The sequence below is a fragment of the Neofelis nebulosa genome, chromosome 3 (assembly GCF_028018385.1).
Source record: "Neofelis nebulosa isolate mNeoNeb1 chromosome 3, mNeoNeb1.pri, whole genome shotgun sequence".
NCBI lineage: Eukaryota > Metazoa > Chordata > Mammalia > Carnivora > Felidae > Neofelis > Neofelis nebulosa.
In genome coordinates, this window is record NC_080784.1 from 15506152 (window position 1) to 15530776 (window position 24625).

The following is a 24625-nucleotide window of genomic DNA, read 5'->3' on the forward strand; positions in this document are numbered from 1 at the left end:
CCTGCACAGCTATAGGAATTGAACATGAATTAATAATTAATAGAAACATAAGACAGAGAAAAATATATTTTGTACACTGCTCTTTGAAAGTTGGTTTTGAGGGGCACCTGGGTGGCTCAGTCGGTTAAGCGTCTGACTTCGGCTCAGGTCATGATCTCGCGGTCCGTGGGTTCAAGCCCCGCATCGGGCTCTGTGCTGACAGCTCAGAGCCTGGAGCCTGTTTCAGATTCTGTCTCCCTCTTTCTCTGACCCTCCCCTGTTCATGCTCTCTCTCTCTCTCTCTGTCTCAAAAATAAATAAATGTTAAAAAAAAAAAAAAAGAAAATTGGTTTTGATTAGGATGGGCTTCTGCCACTGTAATTGAGATGCCATGGCTGATGTCATATGAAAGCCACAGTATAGAGGGGTCATAGCTGGGTGATTGTCAACAAAGGCATTATTCGGAAGCATCTCAAGAACCATCTAGATGGACCATCTTAACTTTTAGGTCATATGAGTCTTTCAGTTATGGTGGCAATAATAAATTTTGTCCTAGAACAGATTAATTCTTTGGGGGAAAACTGACTGAGGAATCAGAGGAGCATCTAGGAGCACTTTGAGTCATTTTGAAAAGGTGTCGCAGGCAATGAAAAAGTATTCCCTATAAGGAAGACCATTATAGGTCTTGAAGTAAGGTATAGGTCAGGTAAGAATCTTTGGTAGGTTGTTGGGAGAAGTGAAGCATCTGTGATACTTTTGCAGTCTTTTCAATCTCAAATTAATTCTAAACCACAAATATGGCCAATATCCTCAAGCAAGTGATTCACACATGTGTGGCTGCAGTAACAAGATGATCGCTAAACTCTTTGCAGAAGAGTGGAGGGGACCTTATAGTATAGTTGTCAAGAGCACAGATGCTGGAACCAGACTGCCTGGATTTGAATCCTGGCTTGATGACTTGGCAACTGAGCCCTTGACTGTGTTGCTTAACATCTCTGTGGATCAGTTTCTTATCTATAAAAATAGAGTAACAACAGTATCTACCCCACCGGGTCATTGTGTGGACTAAATGAATGAATATACATAAAGTGCTTAGCATGGTAAGTGATACATAGGAAGCACCATATAAATGTTAGTTATTTTTGGTATTAATCTAGGATAAGCAGTTACAGACATGTAATTCAGGGCATCAGTGATCAACGTATGTTCTTCTTTCCAGCTAGTAGGTAAGCATGTAGCCATAAGGGTCAAACAAAATCATTAATACTGCATAAATGGTGTGATACAATTAAGGATGTAGGTTGATTACCCTTGAAAGAACTTTTAGGAAGCTTTTTTTTTCTTTTTAAGTTTATTTATTTATTTATTTTTAGTAAGCTCAATACCCAATGTGGGGCTTGAACGCATGACTCTGAGATCAAGAGTCACACGCTAGCTAGCCAGGTGCCCCTCCTTTTAAAAAGTTTGTTTGTTTGTTTGTTTGTTTGTTTGTTTATGAGGCTTTATTAGAACAGGTGATTACTGCATGGTTATAGAAGCTCTGTGGAAATTCTGGACCCCTAGTGCAGCAAGATTTTTTTAAGTGTTTTGTGCAGATGCCATGGTTTCTGACACATTCATTAATTGGTGCCTTAAATTATTAGTCTAAATCCAACTACAACACTTGTGACATAAACATAACATAGCAGGACTTCCTTTTTCTTTATACAAGTTGACTTTCCATAGATACCACACTCAGGATGTCATTGAAATATTGTTTCCTGCCTGCATTCTTATACATTTGAATTCCATAAGAAGTATGCAAATGCTGCAAGAGCCAACAGTGGCCCAATTATCTATTACTTTGTAACCAATTACCTCAAAACTTGGTGATGAAAAGTGGCTGCCATTTTATTATGCTCACAATTCTGTGGGTCAGGCATCGGGCAGGGCTCAGTGGGGATGTCCCCCCCCCTCCCCGGCCCCTGCCCGCTACACTAAGTTTGAGGCTTTGGTTGGGATGACTTAAATACCCAGAGATGTCTCTATTGGGGTCCCAGTTCTTCTAGATTTGGTGCCTGCTGGGGATAGAATGTCTCCTTTACTCACATGTCTGGTGCCTATGCTGGCAAGAATGTCAGGGAGTTGGTTGGCTCTGCTCTCTCTCTCTCTCCATACTCTCTTCGTATGGCTAGCTTGAACGTCCTCACAACATGATGACCTCAGGGGAGTTGCACTTGTTACATGGTTCCTGGCTGCCAAGAGGCAGGAGTGAGAACTATGAGGCCAATAGCATCTAGGACCAGAAGTGGCACAGCGTCAGTTCAGCTCTGTTCTATTGGTCAAAGCAATCACGGCCTGGCCAGAGTCCAGGAGGGAGGGAGAGAAAGAGAGAGAGAGAGAGAGAGAGAGAGAGAGAGAGAGAGAGAGAGAGAGAGAAAGACTCTATCTTGTGATGAGGGAGTGGCCAAGTTATATTCCAGAAATGCACATACACGGGTACTATTGTGCAGCCATCTTTAGGCAACACTATCTGCCACCAACAGAAATTCCAAAGCAAAGGCCCTCAGACTGGAATGCACCTCCCTGAGTGATGATTGTCCGAGCTTCTGTTAATCCCAGGGGGCAATCAGCAATTGATAAGCCTGGACAAGAGAACGTTTAGCAAAGCCCACTTTCCGCATAGGAATGGCAGGCAACGAGAAGAAACGCTGACAGAGAATTCATTCACAGGGCTCTTTCATCCTGCCCCAAATGCCACTCGATCTCGAACTTTAGGATGGAGACAACTGAGGCAAGTGTTCCCCCCGTGTTGTTGGAGTTGGGTTTGGGGTTTTTATTTGATTAGTACTCACAGAATTCTTCATTGTTTTTCTTGAGTGTTTTCAAGTAAATTGGTGCAAGAATTTCTTCTGAATGAAGTAACACTGTCTCTCTCATGGGTTCTTAGTTCCCTTGGAGGCCGCAGTGAATGCTGAAGAAGCATGGGTTCTGGAGTCATATAGATCTGGTTCGAATTTTGGGTTCATCAGCTATTAGTTGTTTGACTTTGGGCAAATGACTTCACATCTGTGAACTTTTCTCATTGGAAACAGCGAAATAATCATTGTTCCTCCTTATTGAATTTTGTAAAAACGAGGCATTTGATCAATGTTGAGCACGTTTCCTTGGAAAATAACCAGGAAATCTTCACGCTATTTGGGTCAATACAAAGGTCCTGAATACTGAATCTAGGGAAGGAAACAGTTGCTTGCCTAGCAACAGTTGCACCTTCCTTTGTGATGACATACACAAGTGCCCCTTTGCAGGGGATATAAGGCACAGCACGACATTTCTGGAGACATGACAGATGTGATCATGGCACTCTTGGCAAGGCGGGCTCCTTCTCAGCTTTTGGGCCAGAGTAATCCCTGCCTCTGCCGAGAGGCCTCCCCTACCTGTCCTGTCTGGTGTACTGCTCCCTGTTTCTATCACTACACCTGTGTGACACTTTCAAGACTTAATCTCATGCTGTAATTATACTTGTGGTTGTTACTTGGGTATTGCTTCCCCTATCTCAGTCTTTTTCCCCTCGATTGGTTTTTAGTTCATCTTCAGAACAGCATTTGCAGGAATGTTCACTTCACCTCTGTCTTAGCTCCCTGCTGCTGAAGCAGCTAGGGATTGGGGGCCACAAGAAGAGAGACTGGGGCTTGGGAGGGGGGCAAAGAGAGAGGAAGAATGAGGAAGAAAAGAAAGCTGTATTCATGGATGGATTTTGGCAGAGTGTCCTGGAGCAAAAACAATTGAGTTCATGAATAACTGGGAACTGAGGATTATTGAAAATGAAAATATGTTTGATTACTTATCTAAAACCTATTATTGCCATTATAACTACCTTCTGAAAAAAATCACAATAATATCACCGCGTATAAAAAAGTTACTAGCACATTGCCTGGCATTTTGTGAATAATGATAGATGGCAATAATGACCTTAATGAGGTTGATATTCAGGTGATAGTGGTAAGAATTGGTTAGGTAGCTCCTCATATTAATTCCACTGAGTTCTAATGGTATATACTCTCACATGGCCTTACCTGTTCAGAGGATCAATACTATCTGTGAGTGAGTGAGTGAGTGAGTGAGTGTGTGTGTGTCTGTGTGTGTGTGTGTGTGTGTGTAAAGAGCTTGCTATCTGTATGTGAGAGAGAGCATTTATATTAGAAGTTGCTCTTTTAATTTGTCACATTATTACAAACATTGTAAACATGGAACTTTTCATTGGTTCATTTTAATATGGTAGACAGACTCTAAGATGATCTCAAATGATCCCTACCTGCTGGTCTTCATACCTTTTTGTAATCCTCTGCCTTTGAGTTGGAGTTTGGCTTTAGTGAATCACCTCTAGCAAATAGAATGCAACAGACATGATGGGATGTCACCTCTGAGATCAGATTGGGATTTCAGACTTGGGTGATCTAAAGGAAGCAGCCTTATGTAGATGTTCATACTGGAGTGGGTCTCCAGAGAGTGAGGAACTAAGGCCAGTCCAACCATGCTCAAGGAACTGAACCCTGCCAGCAACTATGTGAGTGAGCTTGGCAGTGATCCACACCCAGTTGAACCTTCAGATGAGACTATAGCCCTGGCTTGACTGTAACTTTATCAGACACCTTGAGCTAGAGGCATTCAGTTGGACTGTGCCTAGATTCCTGATCCACAGAAAGTATTTCTTTCAGATTTTTAAAAAATGTTTATTTGTTTTGAGAGAGAGAGAGAGAGAGAGAGAGAGAGAGAGAGAGAGAGAACGAGAGAGAGAACATGCATGTGGGGGAAGGGACAGAGAGGGAGAGAGAGAGTCCCAAGCAGGCTCTGCACTGTCAGCACAGAACTGGATGTGGGCTCAGTCTCACGAACTGTGAGATCACAACCTGAGCTGAAATCAAGAGTCGGATGCTCAACTGCCTGAGCCACCCAGGCGCCCTGTGTTTCTTGTTTTAAGCTACTCAGTTTGGGGGTATTTTGTTATGCCACAATAGATACCTAATACAGATGTCAAATGCCATTTCTTCAAGAGGCACCATTGAGGGACTTTTCTGGAAAGTGTTACCTGCCAGTGGCTGATCAGTTTAATGGGACACATGTAAAAGCATAGGGCAGATTGTCTAGGTGTCGATTCCGGTTCTGCCACTTCATGACTGGGGAACCCTAGACAAATGACTTACATTCTTTTTGCCTTAGTTTCCTCATCTGTAAAATGGGGACGGTCATATCTAACTCAAAGGGCTGTTGTAAGGATTGAAGACCTTTGCATACTCTAAGCACTGAATTAATTTTACTCTATTATTATTACCAAGGGGGACTGCTGCCCATAGAAGACCATTACCCCTGCCTGGAACTACATGTCGAAAGAGTATGTCCATAGAACTTATCTAGACATCTCAGGGCTGAACTCCTAAGCCTTGCGTTTGGGAAAAGGGGCTTTCTTTTTGCAGATGCAAAAAATCTTACTTTTTTTTTTTTTTTTTTATCTTACTCTTGACTAAAACATGGCCCTAAGACCTTCGAGCCTAGATAAGAGTAGCAGAAGATGGAAAGCCTGTTATTTCAAAGCTTCAAGCAATATTTCAAGAGTTAGCTATTTGACTATGCTATTCCTTTGTATATTCTAGGAAACATTCTTTATTCTGGGAAAATCATTCACTCAGAGCATTAACTCCTAATGCTTCTTCTGATAGTCATCTGTCTAGAAAAATGACAAAATAATTTTTTTCTCAATGAAAAATAAGCAAAACACAGTTTTACACAAAAACAACCTTAATGAAAGTTTTCTTTTTCTTTTTTTAAGCATAATTGTTATCTTTTCTAGTAATATCTGTATCTTCTTCGTAGACGGATTTTTGTGTAGATAACACGGGGAATTACTGGGTTTCTTCTGTAGCAGGCCCACAGTACTTGATGGAGATATGACAGGAGAGTTCCAGAAGAGTTTTGGAGGAGGGACTGATGACACGTTTTCGTGGTTGACTAACTTTTTAAAAAAGCCACTTCCAAGGGCCCATCAACCAGTCAGCTAATCCACTTGTTACGGGGGGGGGGGGGGGATGGGGAGGGGTGGAGCGTGGGGAGGAGCGACACAGCTCGGGAATCCTTGCCTTCCAAGTGTAGTCTTGCGTGCCGTCCCCCCTCTGAGCCCGGCCACCTAAACGCACCCCCCCCCCCCCCCCCGGCCTTCCGGGCCACCTCTAAGACCTTCCACCCCAGACTCCTGGAGATTTCTCTGGGCCGAGTCCAGCCAAGGGCGCTCCCGGGACTCGGCGAGATCTGCCCTCCTCCACCCGCGTCTCCGCCCCCTGCCGGGGCCGCCGGGCGCCGAGGGAGGCGAGGGTGCAGCAGCTGGAAAATGAGCGGTGCCCGGAGGGTGGCCCGGAGCTGCAGGTAACGCGCGCCAGAGCTCGGGCCGGAGCGGGCTCTGCGCACCCTCTCCTTCCCGGCGCGGAGACCCTGGGGCTGCGCGGGGCGTCCCGGGGCGTCCGGGGCGTCCGGGGCGCGGGGTGGGGGTGGGGGGCGGCCAGCCCCGGCGCGGGTGGGGGCACTAACGCTCCCCGCCTGTCGCGCAGCGACGTTCCGGCGGCTGTTCCCGGGAGCGGCGGGAGGCGGCGGCGGCGGTGAGCGGGGGCCGCGCGGCGGGCGTCCGCCGCTTCAGAAGATGGAGAAGTTTCTGCAGATCGCGCCTCACTCTCTGGCCATCGTCCTGGGCCCGGCCGAGGGGCCACCGGGGGAGAGGTCCGGGGCCGCCCAGCCTGCGCCCCCGGCCCAGCCCCGCCAGCTCGCCCGGCACCACATCGGCTACGAGATCTTCGCCGACTTCAAAGCCGAGAACATGCAGCACTTCTGGAACAAGAAGGTCACGGCCGCAGTGGCCGAGACCTTCTTCCTGGGCTGGATCGACGAGCAGGTCTTGCTGATCCAGGGCAAGGAGGAGCATCTGGAGGCGCTGCGCGAGGGCTGGACGCGCCGGGCTCTGCGGCCGCCCTCGGGCTTCCACATCCGCTGCCTCGGTGAGTCTGGCGGCCGCCCGCCCCGTCCCGCCCAGAGCCCGCGCCCGGCACCGCGACGGGGACGGCCGGTTCCCCCCGGGCGCCCCGCGCCTCCCTCCGCCTCCGCGCCCCGGCCGTGGGAGGGGCCGGCGGGCCTCCGCGAGCGCGGGATTGGGGAACTTCCTGGCACCTAAAACGGGGATTCGTACCTTTCCCCACACGCCCCCCCGCCGGCCCGCCGGAGCCTCCCTGGCGCGGGCCGCGCGCTCCAGCGGGGCGGTGCCTGGGGCCGGCCAGGTAGGCGGCGGCGCTCGGCGCGGGAGGCTCGGCGGTCGGCGGCCGCTCGCGGATCCGCCTGGCTCACCTTCTCCGCGCTGCCGGGATCGGGCCGGGGACGCGTGCTATCGAGGGAGAGAAGTCGAGAGAGGATTCAGGTAGCATCGGGTAGCCACGGGCTCTACGGCGGGAGGCGGCGGCGGGCGGTTCAGGTGCGCTGTTGTCTCCTCCCCACCCCTGGCCTCCGTCCCCCGACGTCCTTTCCGCCCGCGACCACTCTGCGCCTCCGCACGGCTCCTGGCTGCTTTCGCCTCGGGGACCCGTCCCGCAGTTCTGGTGCAGGGTGGGGTCCAAGCGCCGAGGTTTGTGTGCAAGACAGAGCTGTGGATTTCATTTTAAATATCTTGCCTCCCGTACATCTTTCCGAAGTCATTTTGTGTGTTTGAAGGGAGGAAGGGACACGAGGAAAACGGGAAACTCTGATCCTCAACAAAAGAAGATAGTGGTGCCAGGGAAGAGAGGCCGATAGGTGACATTCGCTGCGCCCTTCCAGTGTTGCTTGACCTGCTGCTTGTTTGTTTGTCTTTAAATTGCACTCCTGTATTCTTAACCCAGATTGCATCTCTTTTTAGAATATACTTCTTAGTTTTGTACCTTGGGCCCAGTGGTTAAAAACGTATATAGTAAATAGTAGTGTTTTATGAAATGATTTCAAGAAAGAAAGCATTCTTTCTAATACTACGGTTTAGAAATTCTTTCATGACATTTTTGGGAGGAGGTCAAAAGTTCAAACGCTAAAAGACTGTAAAGCCGCCCTTTTCCTTACCCAGTTGCTATGCCGCCTTCCTCTGAAGGATTAGCTTATACCCGCTAGCGTGTCTTCCTGTATGCGTAGGGCAAATTTATAGCATTCTTCATTTACTTGTATTTTGTCTGTTTTTGCACTGCAGAAATCTTTACAAAGATTCCTTTGAATCGAGTGGACAAAAAACCAGGAAGGTTTGCATCTTGTGTGTTTTGTAACCTGTGCTAAATTTCAAAAGGTCCTTTAATTTTTTTTTTTTTTTTTTTTTTTTTTTTTACTTTAACGAAAACCTCAATGGACTACCTGTAATTAAGCTGCCTTAGTAAAGGGGCCAAGATTAATGCCTCTGAGACTTGATCTGCTCTTGTATGTAGGACTGCAGCACATCAGGAAGCAGGGATATATGTGGTTATTTTTCATATCCTGTATAGATTATAGCACTTTAATAATTTTCTTTTGAACTTGACTTTATTCTTATTTTTTGCTTTTCATTTTTGAAAATCTCAAACATGCAGAAGTAGCATATTCCAAAAACCTTATATTGAATTCCCGTGTACCTGTTATCCAGCTTTGAAATTTATCTGCACGTGGCCAATCTTATTTCATCTGTACCCTTGCCCTCCCTACCCCCATTTGGAAATCCCAGATATGGTATCAATATCATTTGATTTCTAAATATTTCAGTTCATTTTTTTTTTTTTTCATTTCAGCGGAGTTTGTAAACTCATTGGAATTGACAATCTGTCATATTAACCAAAGAGAGCTATTTTGGCAATTTGAAAGGTTCCAAATTGCTGTAGTTTGACCGACAGTTGCCCTGGTCTGGCTGGGTAGCTGGAGCTGTCTCAAGCTGACTGGTAACTGGTGGGTGGAGCTGTTGCTTTGCTCAGCTCAGCCCTTAACTCTGTACCGGGATGGGAAGTAAAGAGACTGCCTCCTGGAACAGAAGCATCAGGTAAGGGAGCGGGAGTGATGCCTGCTGGGATCCAAGCGGTAGCTTTCTTTTGAACTACTTTGGGGGTTCATACTTTCTACTAGAATTCCGATTGTGTTTCAGTAATGATAGTAAAATGCAGAGTAGTTGGAGAGAGTATATCTACTGTGAGAATTCTCTGTGGGAAGCTCAGTGTCTGTGGCAGGCTGCCATGTGCTTTATTGAAGGTGCAAGCAATTCCAGATTTCTTCTGCCTGTAATTCCAAAAGTATGTAAATTTCAGGGGCGAATCGGACAATGAGGAGATGACTGTGGAGTCAACAAGAAGCAGGGAACTAAGGAACTCAAAGGAAGAGTTTTGATTGGGAATACTCAAATCCATTCCTTAGAAATTACCTACTCTGGGCATGTAGAGAAAAGTTCAGACCTTGGACTTCCAGGACCCTTAAAAGGGATATGTGTGTTCAGGAAACTAGGAACGTTTCAAAATGGTGCTGTATATTTTGAGTAAGTTAAATCCCATACGTTCATTGAGTACGTACTAGTTCCAGTCTCCGCGTTTCTCCTGAGGTTGTAAAGACCGGTGAGGCATGCGGTCATTCTGGGGGAGACTCCCACAAAACCGGGAGGTGCTTCTTTGAAGGGAGCAAGGAGTGCCTTCTGCCTCGTGAGCTGGTGGAGAGGTTTCCCAGAGATGGGACCCCCCCCCCCCCCCACCCCTGCCCCGAGCTAGACCTTGTGTAGATGTGGGCCTCGAGGGGCTTGTTCAGAACAGGACAGCTTTCCTACCCAGGCAAGAGCAAAGTCACCGGGTTGGGGAGCTCATGACACATTTGGAAACTGGCTGGTTTGGGCGGGTAGGGAGAGGGTTGTGTTCCGACAATGCAAAAGGACGCTAGGCCGAGATCTGAAGACTTAGAAGCCACTGGTAACTTTTGAGCAGGGAGGGGGGGGACGTGATTTGGTTTTTGGTATAAGGAGAATTCTGGGGCCAGTGGGAATGGGGGAGGGGATTACACACAGGAGCCCCACTTGAGTCCACAGACACAGTTGTGGGCAAGAGGTGATGGGAGCTGCAGCAGAGCGTTCAGTCTGGAAGGCACATCCCATGGCCAACGGTTGTTTCCCTTAAGGAAAATACCATTTTAGCTGGGCTGTGTCTGGAGCGTCTTCCAGCCCTGGCTCTTACCCTGTAGGACTTGTGTGGAGCCCACACGCTCCTTCTCCTGGGGCTCATGGGGTTTTCCCACCCGCCATGATCCAGCAGTCCACACCACAGGGTCTCCTGACTTCATATCTCAGGGGGCATGGGCGGTTCTCTGTCCCTGCCAGTGGTTCTTCCTATTTCCCCAGTTTATCCTTCCGTATTCAAATGCTTAGCACCAAATACACTTTTTAGACTTTAAATCAGAACTTATATTTTATTTGTTTTTTATTTTTTTAGCGTTTATTTATTGAGAGAGAGAGACAGAGCATGAGCATGGGAGGGGCAGAGAGAGGGGGAGACACAGAATCTGAAGCAGGCTTCAGGCTCTGAGCTGTCAGCACAGAGCCTGACGCGGGGCTTGAACTCATGAACCGTGAGATCATGACCTGAGCCAAAGTAGGATGCTTAACTGACTGAGCCACCCAGGTGCCCCAGAACTTATATTTTAATTATAAAATGGTTTAGAACTTAATGGGCATTGAGATTTTATTCTATTTCAGTATCTTTATTGGTTTTCCCAAAAGGAGTTACTTTCTTAAAGTGGTTTCTCCCAGGAGTAAAATTTCAAGACATAATTTTTTTTCTTTAATGCCTTATCTTGGGGCAAAATGGGAACCCTCTTACACTGTTGGTGGGAATACAAACTGGTGCAGCTGCTCTGGAAAACTGTGTGGAGGTTCCTCAAAAAATTAAAAATATAATTACCCTAGGACCCAGCAATAGCACTACTAGGAATTTATCCAAAGGATACAGGAGTGCTGATGCATAGGGGCACTTGTACCCCAACGTTTATAGCAGCACTATCAACAATAGTCCAATTATGGAGAGAGCTCAAATGCCCATGAACTGATGCATGGATAAAGATATGGTTTATATATCCAATGGAATACTACTTGGCAAGGAGAAAGAATGAAATCCTGCCATTTGCAACAACATGGATGGAACTGGAGGGTATTATGCTAAGTGAAATAAGTCAGTCAGAGAAAGACAGATATCAGATGCTTTCACTCATGTGTGGAATTTGAGAAACTTAACAGAAGACCGTGGGAGAAGGGAAGGGGAAAAAACAGTTTCAGAGAGGGAGGCAAACCCGTAAGAGACTCTTAAATACAGAGAACAAACTGAGGGTTGATGGGGGCGGGGAGGAGAAAATGGGTGAAGGGCAGTGAGAGCACTTGTTGGGGTGAACACCAGGTGTTGTATGTAAGCGATGAATCATGGGAATCTACTCCTGAAGCCAAGAGCACGCTGTATTCACTGTATGTTAGCCAACTTGACAATAAATTGTATTTAAAAAAAGTGTCTTCTGGGTATCTGGCTGGCTCAGTTGGTAGAGCATGCGACTTCTGATCTTGCAGTCGTGAGTTTGAGCCCCACGTTGGGGGTAGAGTTTATTTAAAAACAAAACCAAAGAAACGGAAAAACCCAACCAAAGCAGAAAAATATACTCTCCAAAACAATTTGTATATGCTCCTCCAAAGGTTGATTTATTTAAGTCAACTTCGAATAACATTCCTAGACGGAAGGTTGGGATTGATTAATGAGTGTTAGGAAGCTTTCTGAATGAGAGATACTGATTCATTCAATGACCGGAAGCCTGCTGTGTTGTAGGATTTGTTCTGGGAGCCGAAGTGGAGGTTCCATTCTAGTGGGGCAACAGGTATTTCAAAAATTAAACAAAGAAATAAGAATTTCAGATAGTTGCAAGTGCTGTAAAAGTTATGCAGGAGATAGGATAAAGGGTGATGAGGAGAAATGGGATAATAGTCGACATCTATTGATCATTTGTTATTTTCTAAGTACTTTATTTTTATTCTTATTTATTTTTTTTAATGTTTTTATTTATTTTTGAGACAGAGAGAGACAGAGCACGAGCAGGGGAGGGGCAGAGAGAGAGGGGGACACAGATTCCAAAGCAGGCTCCGGGCTCTGAGCTGTCCGCACAGAGCCCGACGCGGGGCTCGAACTCACGGACTGTGAGATCATGACCTGAGCTGAAGTCAAACGCTTAACCGACTGAGCCACTCAGGCGCCCCAGTTCTTTATTTTTATTAACTAATCTTTTTTTTTTAATTGAAGTATAGTCGACACGCAATGTTACATTAGTCTTGAGTGTACAACATGGTGATTTGACAAGTCTATACGCTTTGCTATGCGCATCACAAACGTAGCTGTGATCTCTCACCACACGACACTCACCATACCATTGGCTGTATTCCCTGTGACCTACTTTTCATCCCCTGCACTTACTCATTCCTCGCCTGCAAGCCTGTGTCTCTCTCTCCCCTCCATCCCTTTTGCTCATCCCCCACCCCCTCGCCTCTGGCAACCATTATTTGTTCTCTGTATTCATGGACCCCCTTCTGCTTTTTGTTTGTTTGTTTGTTTTGTTGTTTAGGTTCCACATGTAAGTGAAATCCTATAGTATTTTGCTTTTTCTGTCTTATTTCACTTAGCATTTTATTAACTAATCTTTAAGATAATTATCCTGTTTAGGTATCATTATTTTACCCATTTTACAAATGAAAGAAGTGAGGGACAGAAAGGCAAGTACTTCTCCAAGGACACCTAGTTCCTAAGCAAAAGAGCTAGGATCTGGGTCCAGACAGTGGGTTTTCTTTAAAAAAAAATTTGTTGTTTTTAATGTTTATTTACTTTTGAGAGAGAGAGAGAGAGAGAGAGACAAAGTGTGAATGGGGGAGGGGCAGAGAGAGAGGGAGACACAGATTCCAAAGCAGGCTCCAGGCCCTGAGCTGTCAGCGCAAAGCCCGACACGGGGCTCAAACCCACGAACCGTGAGATCATGAGCTGGGCCAAAGTCAGACACCTAACGGACTGAGCCACCCAGGCGCCCTTGGACAGTGGGTTTTCTTTCCTTTCCTTTCGTTTCCTTCTCTTCCCTCCCCTCCCCTCCCTTCCCTTCGGTCAGGTTTTCGTGACCAAAATTTCCTTCCCAGCCCCCAATACACACACCTGCCAACAATTTAGGGACCAGGTGGCCTAGTTGCAACTGGTTTGGTTGGCAGTGGCTACATTCTCTTCTCTTAAACACAACGGAAGAGAGAAATCAGTGCCAGGGTCCAGGATGTTGCATCGGAGCATCGTGTTTGAGCTCCCTTTGGGCCCAACAGGTGGCTTCCTTACTTTGTGTGCTTAATACTCTTTCCGCAGGGCTTATGCAAAGCAGGGCACATTCTTCACTTTGGGCCCCGAAGCTAGCGCCCCTCCCCACCGGTGTCTTGAGTGCCTGCCTGTCAAACATCTTGTTTCACGTCCTCTTGACGGATGATCAGTCTGCCAGCGACAATGGAGGAGCAGATGGAAATCTGCTTGACGTGTTGGCGGAACGGAAAGAGCCAGGGAGGTGGGGCGGGGGGCTTGTGGAGCCGGCCAGAGAAGGGAAGGTGTGACAGGAGATGAGGTCAGAGGGGCCCCAGGCCATGTGGGGCCTCCTGGGATTTTTATTCTGTGGTGACCAGGCATCCCCATCCTGCAAATATGGAGGGGAGCGCCGGGTTGGGGTCTGTAGGATGTACAGAAAAGTTTCACGCCCAGGCCTCTCTCTTAGAGAACCTCACCTCTCAGGTTAAAATCTCAGGATGAAGTCTAAACAGCGAGCGATGATGTATTTCAAGTTTTATTAATTTCTGGCCAGTCATAAAAAATATTTTTATGAATTACCTCACTCTGGCTCAACGACATTTTCAGTGAAGGTGTGTCAGTTTCATTGTAATAAAGCATTTAGAATGAACTTCTGAGGCTCTCGGGCTTGCCGCGATAACTGAGAGGCTTGGCAGAGATTTATAGATTTCACCTCTTAGGGCTTAATTCTGATCTTGAGCATGTGTTTTTTTTTTTTTCCACTCTTGCATTAAGAGGTAAATTTGCTGGTTATCACCAAGTTCTTTCTTTCTTCTCCCCTCCCCTCCCTCCCTCCTTCCCTTCCTTCCTCCCTTCCTTTCTCTTTGTCTCTTTCTTTCTTTATCAAAATTTTATTTAAATTCTAGTTAGTTAACATGTAGTGTAATGTTGGTTTCGGGAGTAGAACCCAGTGATTCATCACTTACATACAACACCCAGTGCTCAGCACAAGTACCCTCCTTAGTGTCAGTCACCCATCTAGCCCATCCCCCACCCACCTCCTTATTACCAAGTTCTTTTTCTTTAAAAAAATTTTTTTTAAGTTTATTTATTTACTTTGAGAGAGCGAGTGCGTGAACAGGGGAAGGGCGGTAGGGGGAGGGACAGAGAGACAGGGAAAGAGAGAGAGTCCCAAGAGAGGAGGGGCTTGATCCCAAGAACCATGAGATCATGACCTGAGCCGAAATCAAGAGTCAAACGCCTAACCGACTAAGCCACCTAGGTGTCCCCAAGTTCTTTTTCTTTTCTTTTTTAAATTTTTTAATGTTTATTTTTGAGAGAGAGCGTGAGCAGGGGAGGGTCAGAGAGAGAGGGAGACACAGACTCTAAAGCAGGCTCCAGGTTCTGAGCTGTCAGCACAGAGCCCGATGCAGGGCTGGAACCCACAAACGGTGAGATTATGACCTGAGCTGAAGTCGGACGCTTAACCGTCTGAGCCACCCAGGCGCCTCTAAAGGAGCATAAAACTGAAAGGTGTCTGTCTGTGTCTTTTGTACTGGAGTGAGAGCACTCAGATGCTTTGGGGTAAAAAACCCAGAGAGGTTTGTTGTATACAAACTACTTGCTACCAATAATTTTAAAGGTTTCATTCCGCTTAAAATATCTCACACAGGGATGTGTGGTCACCACGTGTATGAGGTGGGCTTTGCCATAGTTGCTGGAAGTTTGGAGATGTGCCTCTGTCATTATTCTTCTCAGTGTGTGCATTTGTAAAGCAAGTTTTGAACCCTTCGATTCTGTATTATAGCTGTAGAAATAGTATAATCACATTCATTCTTTTGCTTGGGGAAACTAACGATCTGGTTTACTTGAATGAGGAGGTTAAATAGATGTATTGTGAAGGTCCAAGCTGTGAATATCATTAATATATAAGTATTATATATATGCGTATACAGAAGGAACTTTATCTTTGAGAAGATTCTGTGCCAAACACTTTTTAATAAACTTTAATCACGCTAGTCTCAGAGGATGTTTAAAGCAGCTTTTGATATTTTGATATCAATCGGTTTCTTGATAGAGAACAGTAAACTGGGACACTGTCAGGGACCAGAACTAGAGGACTCTCTGAAGAATTTGATAGGTGACTTAGGTAGAGAGGATCCATCAGAGTCTTTGCGGGTGGGGTTGAAGGTCAATCCTCCTGGAAGGGCAGACCCAGCTCATGAGAAAGTCCACAGGGTGGTGGTGGGCACCGTGTGGAACAGACCGGGTCGTAAGATGTTCTTATGACGTTAACAGCATGAAAGCACACGTCTGTGCTGTCACTTTGACTCTTAAGACGCAAATAAACACAATAAAATCCCTCTGGGTTTTTTTTTTTTCCATCTCTTGTGAAGGCCCTAAAATACAATTTTCTAAAGCGAGAGCCCATCTGTTGTTGATGCAAAAGGACTTGTCCCTGAAACCAGGATGTCCCCTTCCCCTTCCCCAGGACCAAACATGTGGGAAGCATATAAAGTCCCTCAGTGTGCGTGAATGCTGGCTGACTAGCGGGTCATCCAAAATAACCTTCTCCTCATGAATCTGGAGGTCCCTGGCATCCCCAGTGCCTTTAAGGGGTGCGGTGCACTCTGGTGGGGTTCCATTTTGGTACCACCCGAGCTCATTGCAGCAGGCGCGTTCACAGTCAGCCTTGGGGCTGAGGGGGTGCTGGCTCCAAGGGTGGCTGCCAGTCTCCCGCTTTGTTGCTTCCTGGGGAGAGTTGCTGTCTCTGAGCGTTTTCCTTCTGTCCAGGCCAGCCTTCCTCCAGTGCTGTGTCAGACACCCTCCTCCCATGTGTCCCCCCCCCCCCCCCCCCCCCCGCCCCGGGTTTGGGCAGTTTTTCCTTTCACACCTTTGCAACAAAAGATGATGATTACATCTCAGCCTTTCTAAGTAGTTTTTTCCCCCCAGATTTTTTTCTGGAGACTAAGATTCCACGCCCCCGCCTTAGGTATCCATTTACAGGACAATAGAGCTCAGCACCTGCTCCTCTAAGGAATGTTATCTTAAGAAATTCCAGTCTACCCCTTCCCTCCCCTCACTGCTGTGCCACCCTTGAAAGTGACCTTCATAAGTCCCAGATAGTTTTCTGACAGCTTCATGCTGGAAAAGAGGGGGAGAAGGGTCTACGCATTTAACCCCTTAGAGGGTCGATATGATCCTCGCGACAAAATTTTATGTGTTTACAGATATTCCCAAATCTTTGACTCTTGTCTCCGTAGCCTGTGTTCTGCTCCTGGCACAGTCCTGCAGTTCTGAGCCGACCTGTCAGCCCCAGGCACCTGCAAGTCTGCCCCAGAGGGCTGTGGGCGATTGGAGGCACTCCTGCGCACCTTCTCAGTTCCTTCCCTCTTCGACTTCAGCTTGGTGCAGCCTGCGTGTTTTTCATAAAGCCACGCACCCGCCAACCTTCCAGCTCAGTTTCCTAACACTTCCTGCCTGTTCGGTGATGGCCCTGGGTGGGTGGCTTGAGCTGGAGAAGCTGTACCAGAGCCACGTGGGATGGGGCGTGTGTGAGGGGAGAAGTTGGTGGTGAGAGGAGGATACGGGTCCAAGATCTACACGTGAAAAATGCAGGGGGGAGAGAAGGCAGAAGACGAGGAGAAACCGGGGCACAGGGATCACAGGGGAACATTGGAAACTGTCTGGTTTATGTGGGCTTGCAGAACGGTTCGGGCTGGAAAGAGTTGCTTCGAACGAGGCCCCCCTCTCAGAAGCCTTCTCTCCCTGTCTGACGGGGTGGGGGGGGCCCTGAGCTCTGTGCATCCTGGCTGCCATCTTGCCCAGGCTTGGAGGAGGCCTACGGGCTCAAGTGTGTGGCCTGCAGAGGACAGCTTTCCCCCTTCCTGTGTGAAAAGCATTGTGCAGCCTGAACAATTCACCTCCATTTTTTTCCTTCAACCTCTGCTTCTGGTCAACAAACTAGGCGCTTCTAGACTTCTCCTGAGGCAGTGAAAGCCTGAAACAGCTCAATGAACACTGCCATCCTTCTGGGAAGAAATGCCAGCTTTTGTTGATCTCGTTGATTATGTATGCCGTAATCTCCTTATATGTCCCGTATTTACCCAGATCCTCAAGCCTTCTTCCTCCAGGATGACCTCTTGCCCTCTAGGCTCTGATGACCCATCCCTTCCCCGCTGCCTATTCCCTTTTGGTCTTGCCCAGCACGGGAAGCCTTGGAAAGCCTGCTGACTTTGGAGTTAATACGGAATCTCAGGAGAGATTAATGATTTTTTGTGACGGGGGACTTTGTGACTGGCACAATTTGTCTGGGTTGATCACTTTCTTTTCATCAGAGTCTGGTTATTAATTTGTTTAAAAAAATAAAAAGGAGGCTTTAAGTTAGTAGACTGTGAAATACTAACATAGAACAAAGAAATCAGAACTTTAGAAACGATGTCTCTGAACGCTACCACATAGTTGGGGATTACTCAGGCATCTTTTTCCTCTTTCGTGTATCTTCAACATTTCGTCTTACGCTTGAAGAAGGAGCATTCTAGAAGACAATCTATATGCCACATGCTCCTTCATTTTATGAAATGTTTACTGACTCTACTCCAGAGTTGATAATGTGGGTCAGGAATTGTTCCAGGCACTTTAATACACGGGCTCATTTAATTCTTACAGAGGTAGTGGTAACATTATTTCCATTTTATAGAAGAGAAAACTGAGGTTCAGAGAGTAACTCTGCATGAGCAAGCAATCTCAAATTTCAACCCAGTAATCTGATTCCAGAGTCTGTCAACCTTTTTATTTAAAAAAAAAATTTTTTTTAATGCTTATTTATTTTTGAGAGAGAGAGACAGAGCATGAGCAGGGAAGGGGCAGAGAGGCAAGGAGACACAGAATCTGAAGCAGACTCTAGGCTCTGAGCGGCCAGCAGGGCTCTAAATCACAAACCTCGAGGTCATGACCCGAGCCCAAGTTGGATGCTCAACCAACTGAGCCACCGAGGCGCCCTAACCTTTTTATTTTTTTTTAATGTTTATTTATTTATTTTGAGAGAGAGAGAGCAAGAGAGCGAGAGCACAAGTGGGGTAGGAGCAGAGAGAGAGGGGGAGGGGGAGGGAGAGAGAGAGAGAGAGAGAGAGAGAGAGAGAGAGAGAGAGAGAGAATCCCAAGCAGGCTCCACACCGTCAGCACAGAGCCCGACTCGGGGCTCGATCCCATGACCACGGGATCATGACCCGAGCAGATACCAAGAGTCGGACGCCTAAGCAGCTGAGCCACCCAGATGTCCCAGGGCTGTCAACCCTTTTAAAACCAATTGTCGTTTCTATTTTTCTTTCTTTCTTTTTAATCAGACCATTTTAATTTATTGAACTTTGGCTTTGTCGGATAAATGGAGCTCCTAACCAAGTCCACCTTAGTAGAAAGTCAGATTACCCTGCAACTACTTCCTAGTTTATGAGAGTGGAATTGGAATTGACGTTCTCAGCAACTGAGAGAATCTCCATCCAGATTGACTTCCTGACCCGGTAGGGACGGTTTTGATGGAGAGGGCCACGTGGCAGCCCCGGGTTTCCCCACTTCCAATAAAAGAGTCATAAAATGTCTTGTGTCTTTGGAGAGGCTCACAGAATTTAAGACTACATCAGAGATTTGAAAGATGCAGGATAGAAATTTCTATCTCCTTCCCATTTAACTCTGAAGCATGACAGGTGCAGAATGAGAGAGAATTGCAAGCTTAATGAAGTAGTGACTAATGTCATAGCTCCAGATCTGGATGTGGTCTTAGAACATATCAGTACAGCCATCAGCACAGTGATCCCCAACTGATAAATACATCGAATTTGTGAAAGTTTCCAAACACAAACTGGTATACGTAAAAAATTTCCACATACAACATACGTACGTACGTAAGTACACACACATACATAATCATATTAAAACAAAATATAGGGGCGCCTGGGTGGCTCAGTCGGTTAAGCGGCCGACTTCAGCTCAGGTCACGATCTCACGGTCCGTGGGTTCGAGCCCCGCGTCGGGCTCTGGGCTGATGGCCCAGAGCCTGGAGCCTGCTTCCGATTCTGTGTCTCCCTCTCTCTCTGCCCCTCCCTCGTTCATGCTCTGTCTCTCTCTGTCTCAAAAATAAATAAAACGTTAAAAAAATAAATAAATAAAACAAGATATATGTAACCATGATCCAATTTAAAAATAAAATATTACAAGAACCACTGCAGTATCTTTTGTGCTTTCCTTCCATGGGATCCTCTTCTGTCTGCAAGAGATAATAACTGCCCTGAAATTTGTTACTCCCTCCCTTGATTTTCTTTCATAAGTTTACCCCGTACGTGTTCTCTCCTATTTTGAGCTTCATAGAAGTGGAATAGTACAGCGAAACTGATTGTCATTTCTGCTGATCGAAGGTTTTGGTTTTGTTCACTATCACTGATAATTGTTTTCTCTTGGACTGTAATTTCTTATGAATGTTAAACAAAGTAGACTCATTTGTATTATGAATCCCGAAATGTCCTTAAAGCATACAACGATATCTCACCAAACAGGTGAAGCAGAGTCCTAACAACAGTACTGTGGTCTTGATCTTTAAAATGCAGGGTCAAAAGGGGCATCTGGGTGGCTCAGTCAGCTGAGCATCCGACTTCAGCTCTGGTCATGATCTCGCAATTCATGGGTTCAAGCCCTACTTCGGATTCTGTGTCTCCCACTCTCTCTCTGCCCCTCCCCCACTCATGCTGTGTCTCTCTCTGTCTCTCAAAAATAAATAAATGTTAAAAAAATTTAAAATAAAATGCAGGATCAAGAGATGGTTGCAGGATAGTGGCAGGTGTTAAATGTATATTCATAGTGTTACCAAACAGGAGCCTTAGGAAGTAATTAATGATAAAACTTTGCTACGAGGTGAGAGGTATTCCTTTTTAGAAAAAGAAAAGTTCAGTGTGTAAAAGGTCTTGAGAAAATTGTTTTAACATAAAATGGAATATGTGCCAGAATTTATCACACGTTCTTCACTGTTTGTCTTTATTTATTTATTTATTTATTTATCATTTTATTTATCATTTTATGAATTTTAAATTTTAATTCCAGCAGAGTTCCCATACAGTGTCATATGAGTTTCAGGTGCACAATATAGTGATTCTACAATTCTGTACATTATTCAGTGCTTATCCTGGTGAGTATACAGTGTTTTATTTTTCTTCTTTTTTTTTTGAGGTTCCAGAATGAGAAGGCATTCGTGTTTTCAGATTCTATAAGCAAATTATCAACTCTTTTACGTAATCTAATAAGAAAACCTTGCTTCTCGTAGTCAATTATTTCTATTTTCCTAGTCAGGTATTTTTATTCTCTGCATAAGAAGTTACACTAACAGTTTTAGGTCTGAAAGAATTATTCCTTTTGAATATTCCTAGCTTAGAAATTAACTTGATATGATAAAGTGTATTTCAGTTACTTTTGGATATGGTGCCAGAACACTTTTTTTTTTTTTTTTTAATTAACAACAGAGATATAGATTCTGTGAGTGACTATATTGGGTAGTATGATTTATATAGTACATGTGTGATTGTTAAAATATAGTCTTTAAAGCTGTGAAATTGCTTTTGAGTACAGCTTTGGCTACATCTCATAAGCTTTGATATATGATATTCTCGTTGTGATCACTTCAGCAGTCTGTAATTAGTATTTTCATTCTTTTTGACCTAGTAACTATCTTGGAAAAGTTTCTTTTTCCTTTTTCCCTTGTAGAAATTGTGAGTTTTTTTTAAACTGCTGTGATTGTGTTCTCATATTATTTTATAGTTGCCTGAATATTTATTCTGTAATATGTATTTTTTTTTCAAGTTTGCTGACATTTTTATTGTTACCTAGTATAGCTCAAGATTATATGCTCCATAGAAACTTAAAATAAGGGATTTTTTATAGGAAGTGTGTGTGTTATACTTTGTTACTAAATTTATATTATATTGTTTAACTCCTCTGTATTCTCATTTTTTTGTATCTCTTATTTGTCAAAGACTATGATAACTGTGCTAATATCAAGTCTTCAAAATTGTGTGATTTCTTTCACTCTATTACTAACAGTTTTAACTTGATATATTTTGATATTTAGATATCCAATATGTATCTCTATTGTTAATTTTTTTCTTTTATGTACATATAAAGGTACATATAATCGTATATTTATACATATGCATATAAGTGTATGAACATTTATATACACATATTTTAAATATTTATTTTTGAGAGCGGGTGTGGGAAGAGACAGAGAATTTGAAGAAGACTGAGCCCCATGTGGGGATCAGATTCATGAACTGTGAGATCATGACCTGAGATGAAGTAAGATGCTTAACCAACTAAGCCACCCAGATGCCCCTGTACATTTATAATTCGTGTAAATATGCACTTAACACAAATTTCTCTCTCATCCTTTTTACCTTGAAATCTTTTTCCAGAATTAATATTGCCACGTCTCCATTTTGCTTGGCATATCACCGCCACCTTTTTCTTTTTAATCTTTTGTATCCTTCTGTTTTAGTGTGTGTTTTATAATAAAGCAAGATGTAGTTAGAGTTGGAATTTTAACTCAATGTGAAGAGTATTTTAGATATATTGAACCATTAAATGTACTGTAGTAACTATATGTTTGCTGTTGTTTGAAACTTTTTTTTTTACAATTTTTTAACGTTTATTTATTTTTGAGAGAGAGAGAGAGAGAGAGAGAGGCAAAAAGAGAGAGAGACATGGAATCTGAAGCAGGCTCCAGGCTCTGAGCTGTCAGCCCAGAGCCTGACCCGGGGCTCAAACTCGTGAACCATGAGACACGTCAACTAGATTTTCTCGAATCTGAGAAAACGGAACTCAACAACTGTCATAACAGCTGAATCAATTTTCCCAAGTAAGGCAAATATTTAAATTGTGGCCAATTAAATAATTTCTTGGCTTTGCTTCCAGGTCTTCTTTATAAATATTTCTGCTCTAGCCTCCCATCAGGGAGACCCCCAATCACTTTTTGGTTTTGGTAGTGCCCAATTGGAATTGTTTTCTCAGATAAATTTTTAAAAATGTGACGTGTCTCAGTTCATTTTTTTATACATTTTAACATTAGGAAAAAAACAACTCAGGATAAGTCTGATACCTTAATATATTGACAGTGGTATTATAAATTGAAAAAAATGTTTTTGGAAAGCATCTTCTCAATATGTATTGAAAAGCCATCTAAATACTCATATAGTTTGATGTAGTAATTCTACATTTAGGACTATATCTAAGATAGTCATCCAGAATATAGAGAGCTATATGTAGGAAGCTATTCATTGTACAATCTTTTTGAAGTTTATTTATTTACTTATTTTGAGAGAGACAGAGAGCATGTGTGTGAGTGTGGGAGAGGCAGAGAATCCCAAGCAAACTTAGCACCGTCAGCATAAAACCTGATGTGGGGCTCGAACTCACACTGAGATAATGACCTGAGCTGAAGTTGGATGCTTAACCGACTGAGCCACCCAGGTGCCCCTCATTATATAATTTTTAAGAAAGAAGGATTGTAAGTAACCCAAATATCCTGAGTACAGAGTAAATTATAGTTCTGTCTACTGGGTGAATACTATATAGTCATTAAAGTGACTATGATGGTTATGAAACCACATGGAAAAATTCTTACGATACATAGTTTACTTGAAGCATGTGTGTTACTTCATAGCCATACAAATCAGAACAAAATCTCAAGCCAGATGCATAGGAAAAAATGGGAAAGAATAACCATAAATATTATGTACTGAATAATGATTATGTTTTGAGCACTGTGCCAAGTATATTTTCTCATTGAATTTTTTTTTTTTTTTTTTGAGAGAGAAAGTGAGCGAGTGTGAGTGGGGGACAGAGGGAGAGACAGAGAATCTCAAGCAGGTTCCATGCCCAGTGTGGAGCCCAACTAGGGGCTCGATCCCATGACTGTGAGATCATGACCTGAGCTGAAATCAAGAGGCAGTTACTTAACTGGCTGAGGCACCCAGGCTCCCCTTCATTGAATTTTTTAAATGGCTCTTCGTGTACCCGTTTTGTGGATGAGGAACTGAGCTTTGAGAGGTTGGATACCTTTGCTCAGCCTTGTTCAGTGATGGGACCGGGTCTGGACCCAGGTCTGTGGGATCAAAATGTGTGCTTGAAACTGGTGATTCACAAAGTTGACTGTGCATCAGGATCATCGTGGGACTTTAAATAAATACATGAATTAATAAATGAATAAATACTGAATGGCTTACTCCAGCTCTCCTGGGCCACCAGTCAGACTGCCAGAAGCCCATATTTCTTTAAAAAAAAATTTTTTTTTTAACATTTATTTATTATTGAGAGATAGAGAGAAAGACAGAGCGTGAACATGGGAGGGACAAAGAGAGGGGGAGACACAGAATCTGAAGCAGGCTCCAGGCTCTGAGCTGTCAACACAGAGCCCACACGGGGCTGGAACTCACAAACCGTGAGATCATGACCTGAGCTAAAGTTGGACGCTTAACCAACTGAGCCACCCAGGCACCCTGCCCCATAGGAGCCTGTATTTCTAATACACAAGGTGGGTTCTGTGGCCAGTTGATGGCCAGCATTTAAGACCCTCTGCGAATTCCACTGTTTGTATATAAAAATACACTATTGATTTGTGAATGTTAATAGTGGTTGAATTTAGGTAACAGGACTAAGGGTGATTTTATTTTTTCCCTCCATTTTTCAGATTTTCTTTTGTGAGAAATGATGTTACTTTGTTTTTTTTTTTAATGTTTATTCTTGAGAGGGACAGAGACAGAATGAGAGTGGGTTAGGGGCAGAGAGAGAGGGAGACACAGAATCCGAAGCAGGCTCCAGGCTCTGAGCTGTCAGCACAGAGCCTGACGCGGGGCTCAAACTCACAATCCGCGAGATCATGACCTGAGCCGAAGTCGGACGCTCAACCGACTGAGCCACCCAGGCGCCCCAAATGATGTTACTTTGAATATAAACACTTAATGAAGAGAATTGAATAAAATACTTCATTTAAAGAGTCTCTTCTTTTGGGGGAGGATATTATATGCTGCTTCTTTTTAAAAGTCCATTCTGAGGGTACATAAATGAAAATGGAATGATGTCCAAAAGAGACATAATTTTCATGAGATATTACAAAATAGATCAGTCTAATGATGATTGCAGTTAACGGCATATGTTAAATTTGTTTGTGTTGTAACAGTGCCTTAGGAAATAGGACTTAGACTATAGATTTAAAAAATAACTTAGGTGGTATAATAATTATATTTTAACGAAAAAAAGAAAATAAATAAATTGGATGATTAGACAAAGCCCCAGAGAAACTGGTCTGT

The 24625-nt window shown here is 44.4% G+C and overlaps 1 protein-coding gene across 3 annotated transcripts in view; it reads left to right on the top strand.

Moving 5' to 3' along the window:
* The first annotated feature begins 6196 nt into the window (after positions 1-6196).
* Positions 6197-24625, top strand: part of STOX2 (storkhead box 2) — a 229292-nt gene continuing 210863 nt past the window's right edge. For all 3 annotated transcript variants that reach the window (XM_058719952.1, XM_058719955.1, XM_058719956.1), the window contains exons 1-2: positions 6197-6375; positions 6558-6998. In XM_058719952.1, coding sequence (XP_058575935.1) covers positions 6647-6998 — 352 coding nt within the window. In that variant the 5' untranslated portion in view covers positions 6197-6375; positions 6558-6646. The remainder of the gene's footprint in view (positions 6376-6557; positions 6999-24625) is intronic.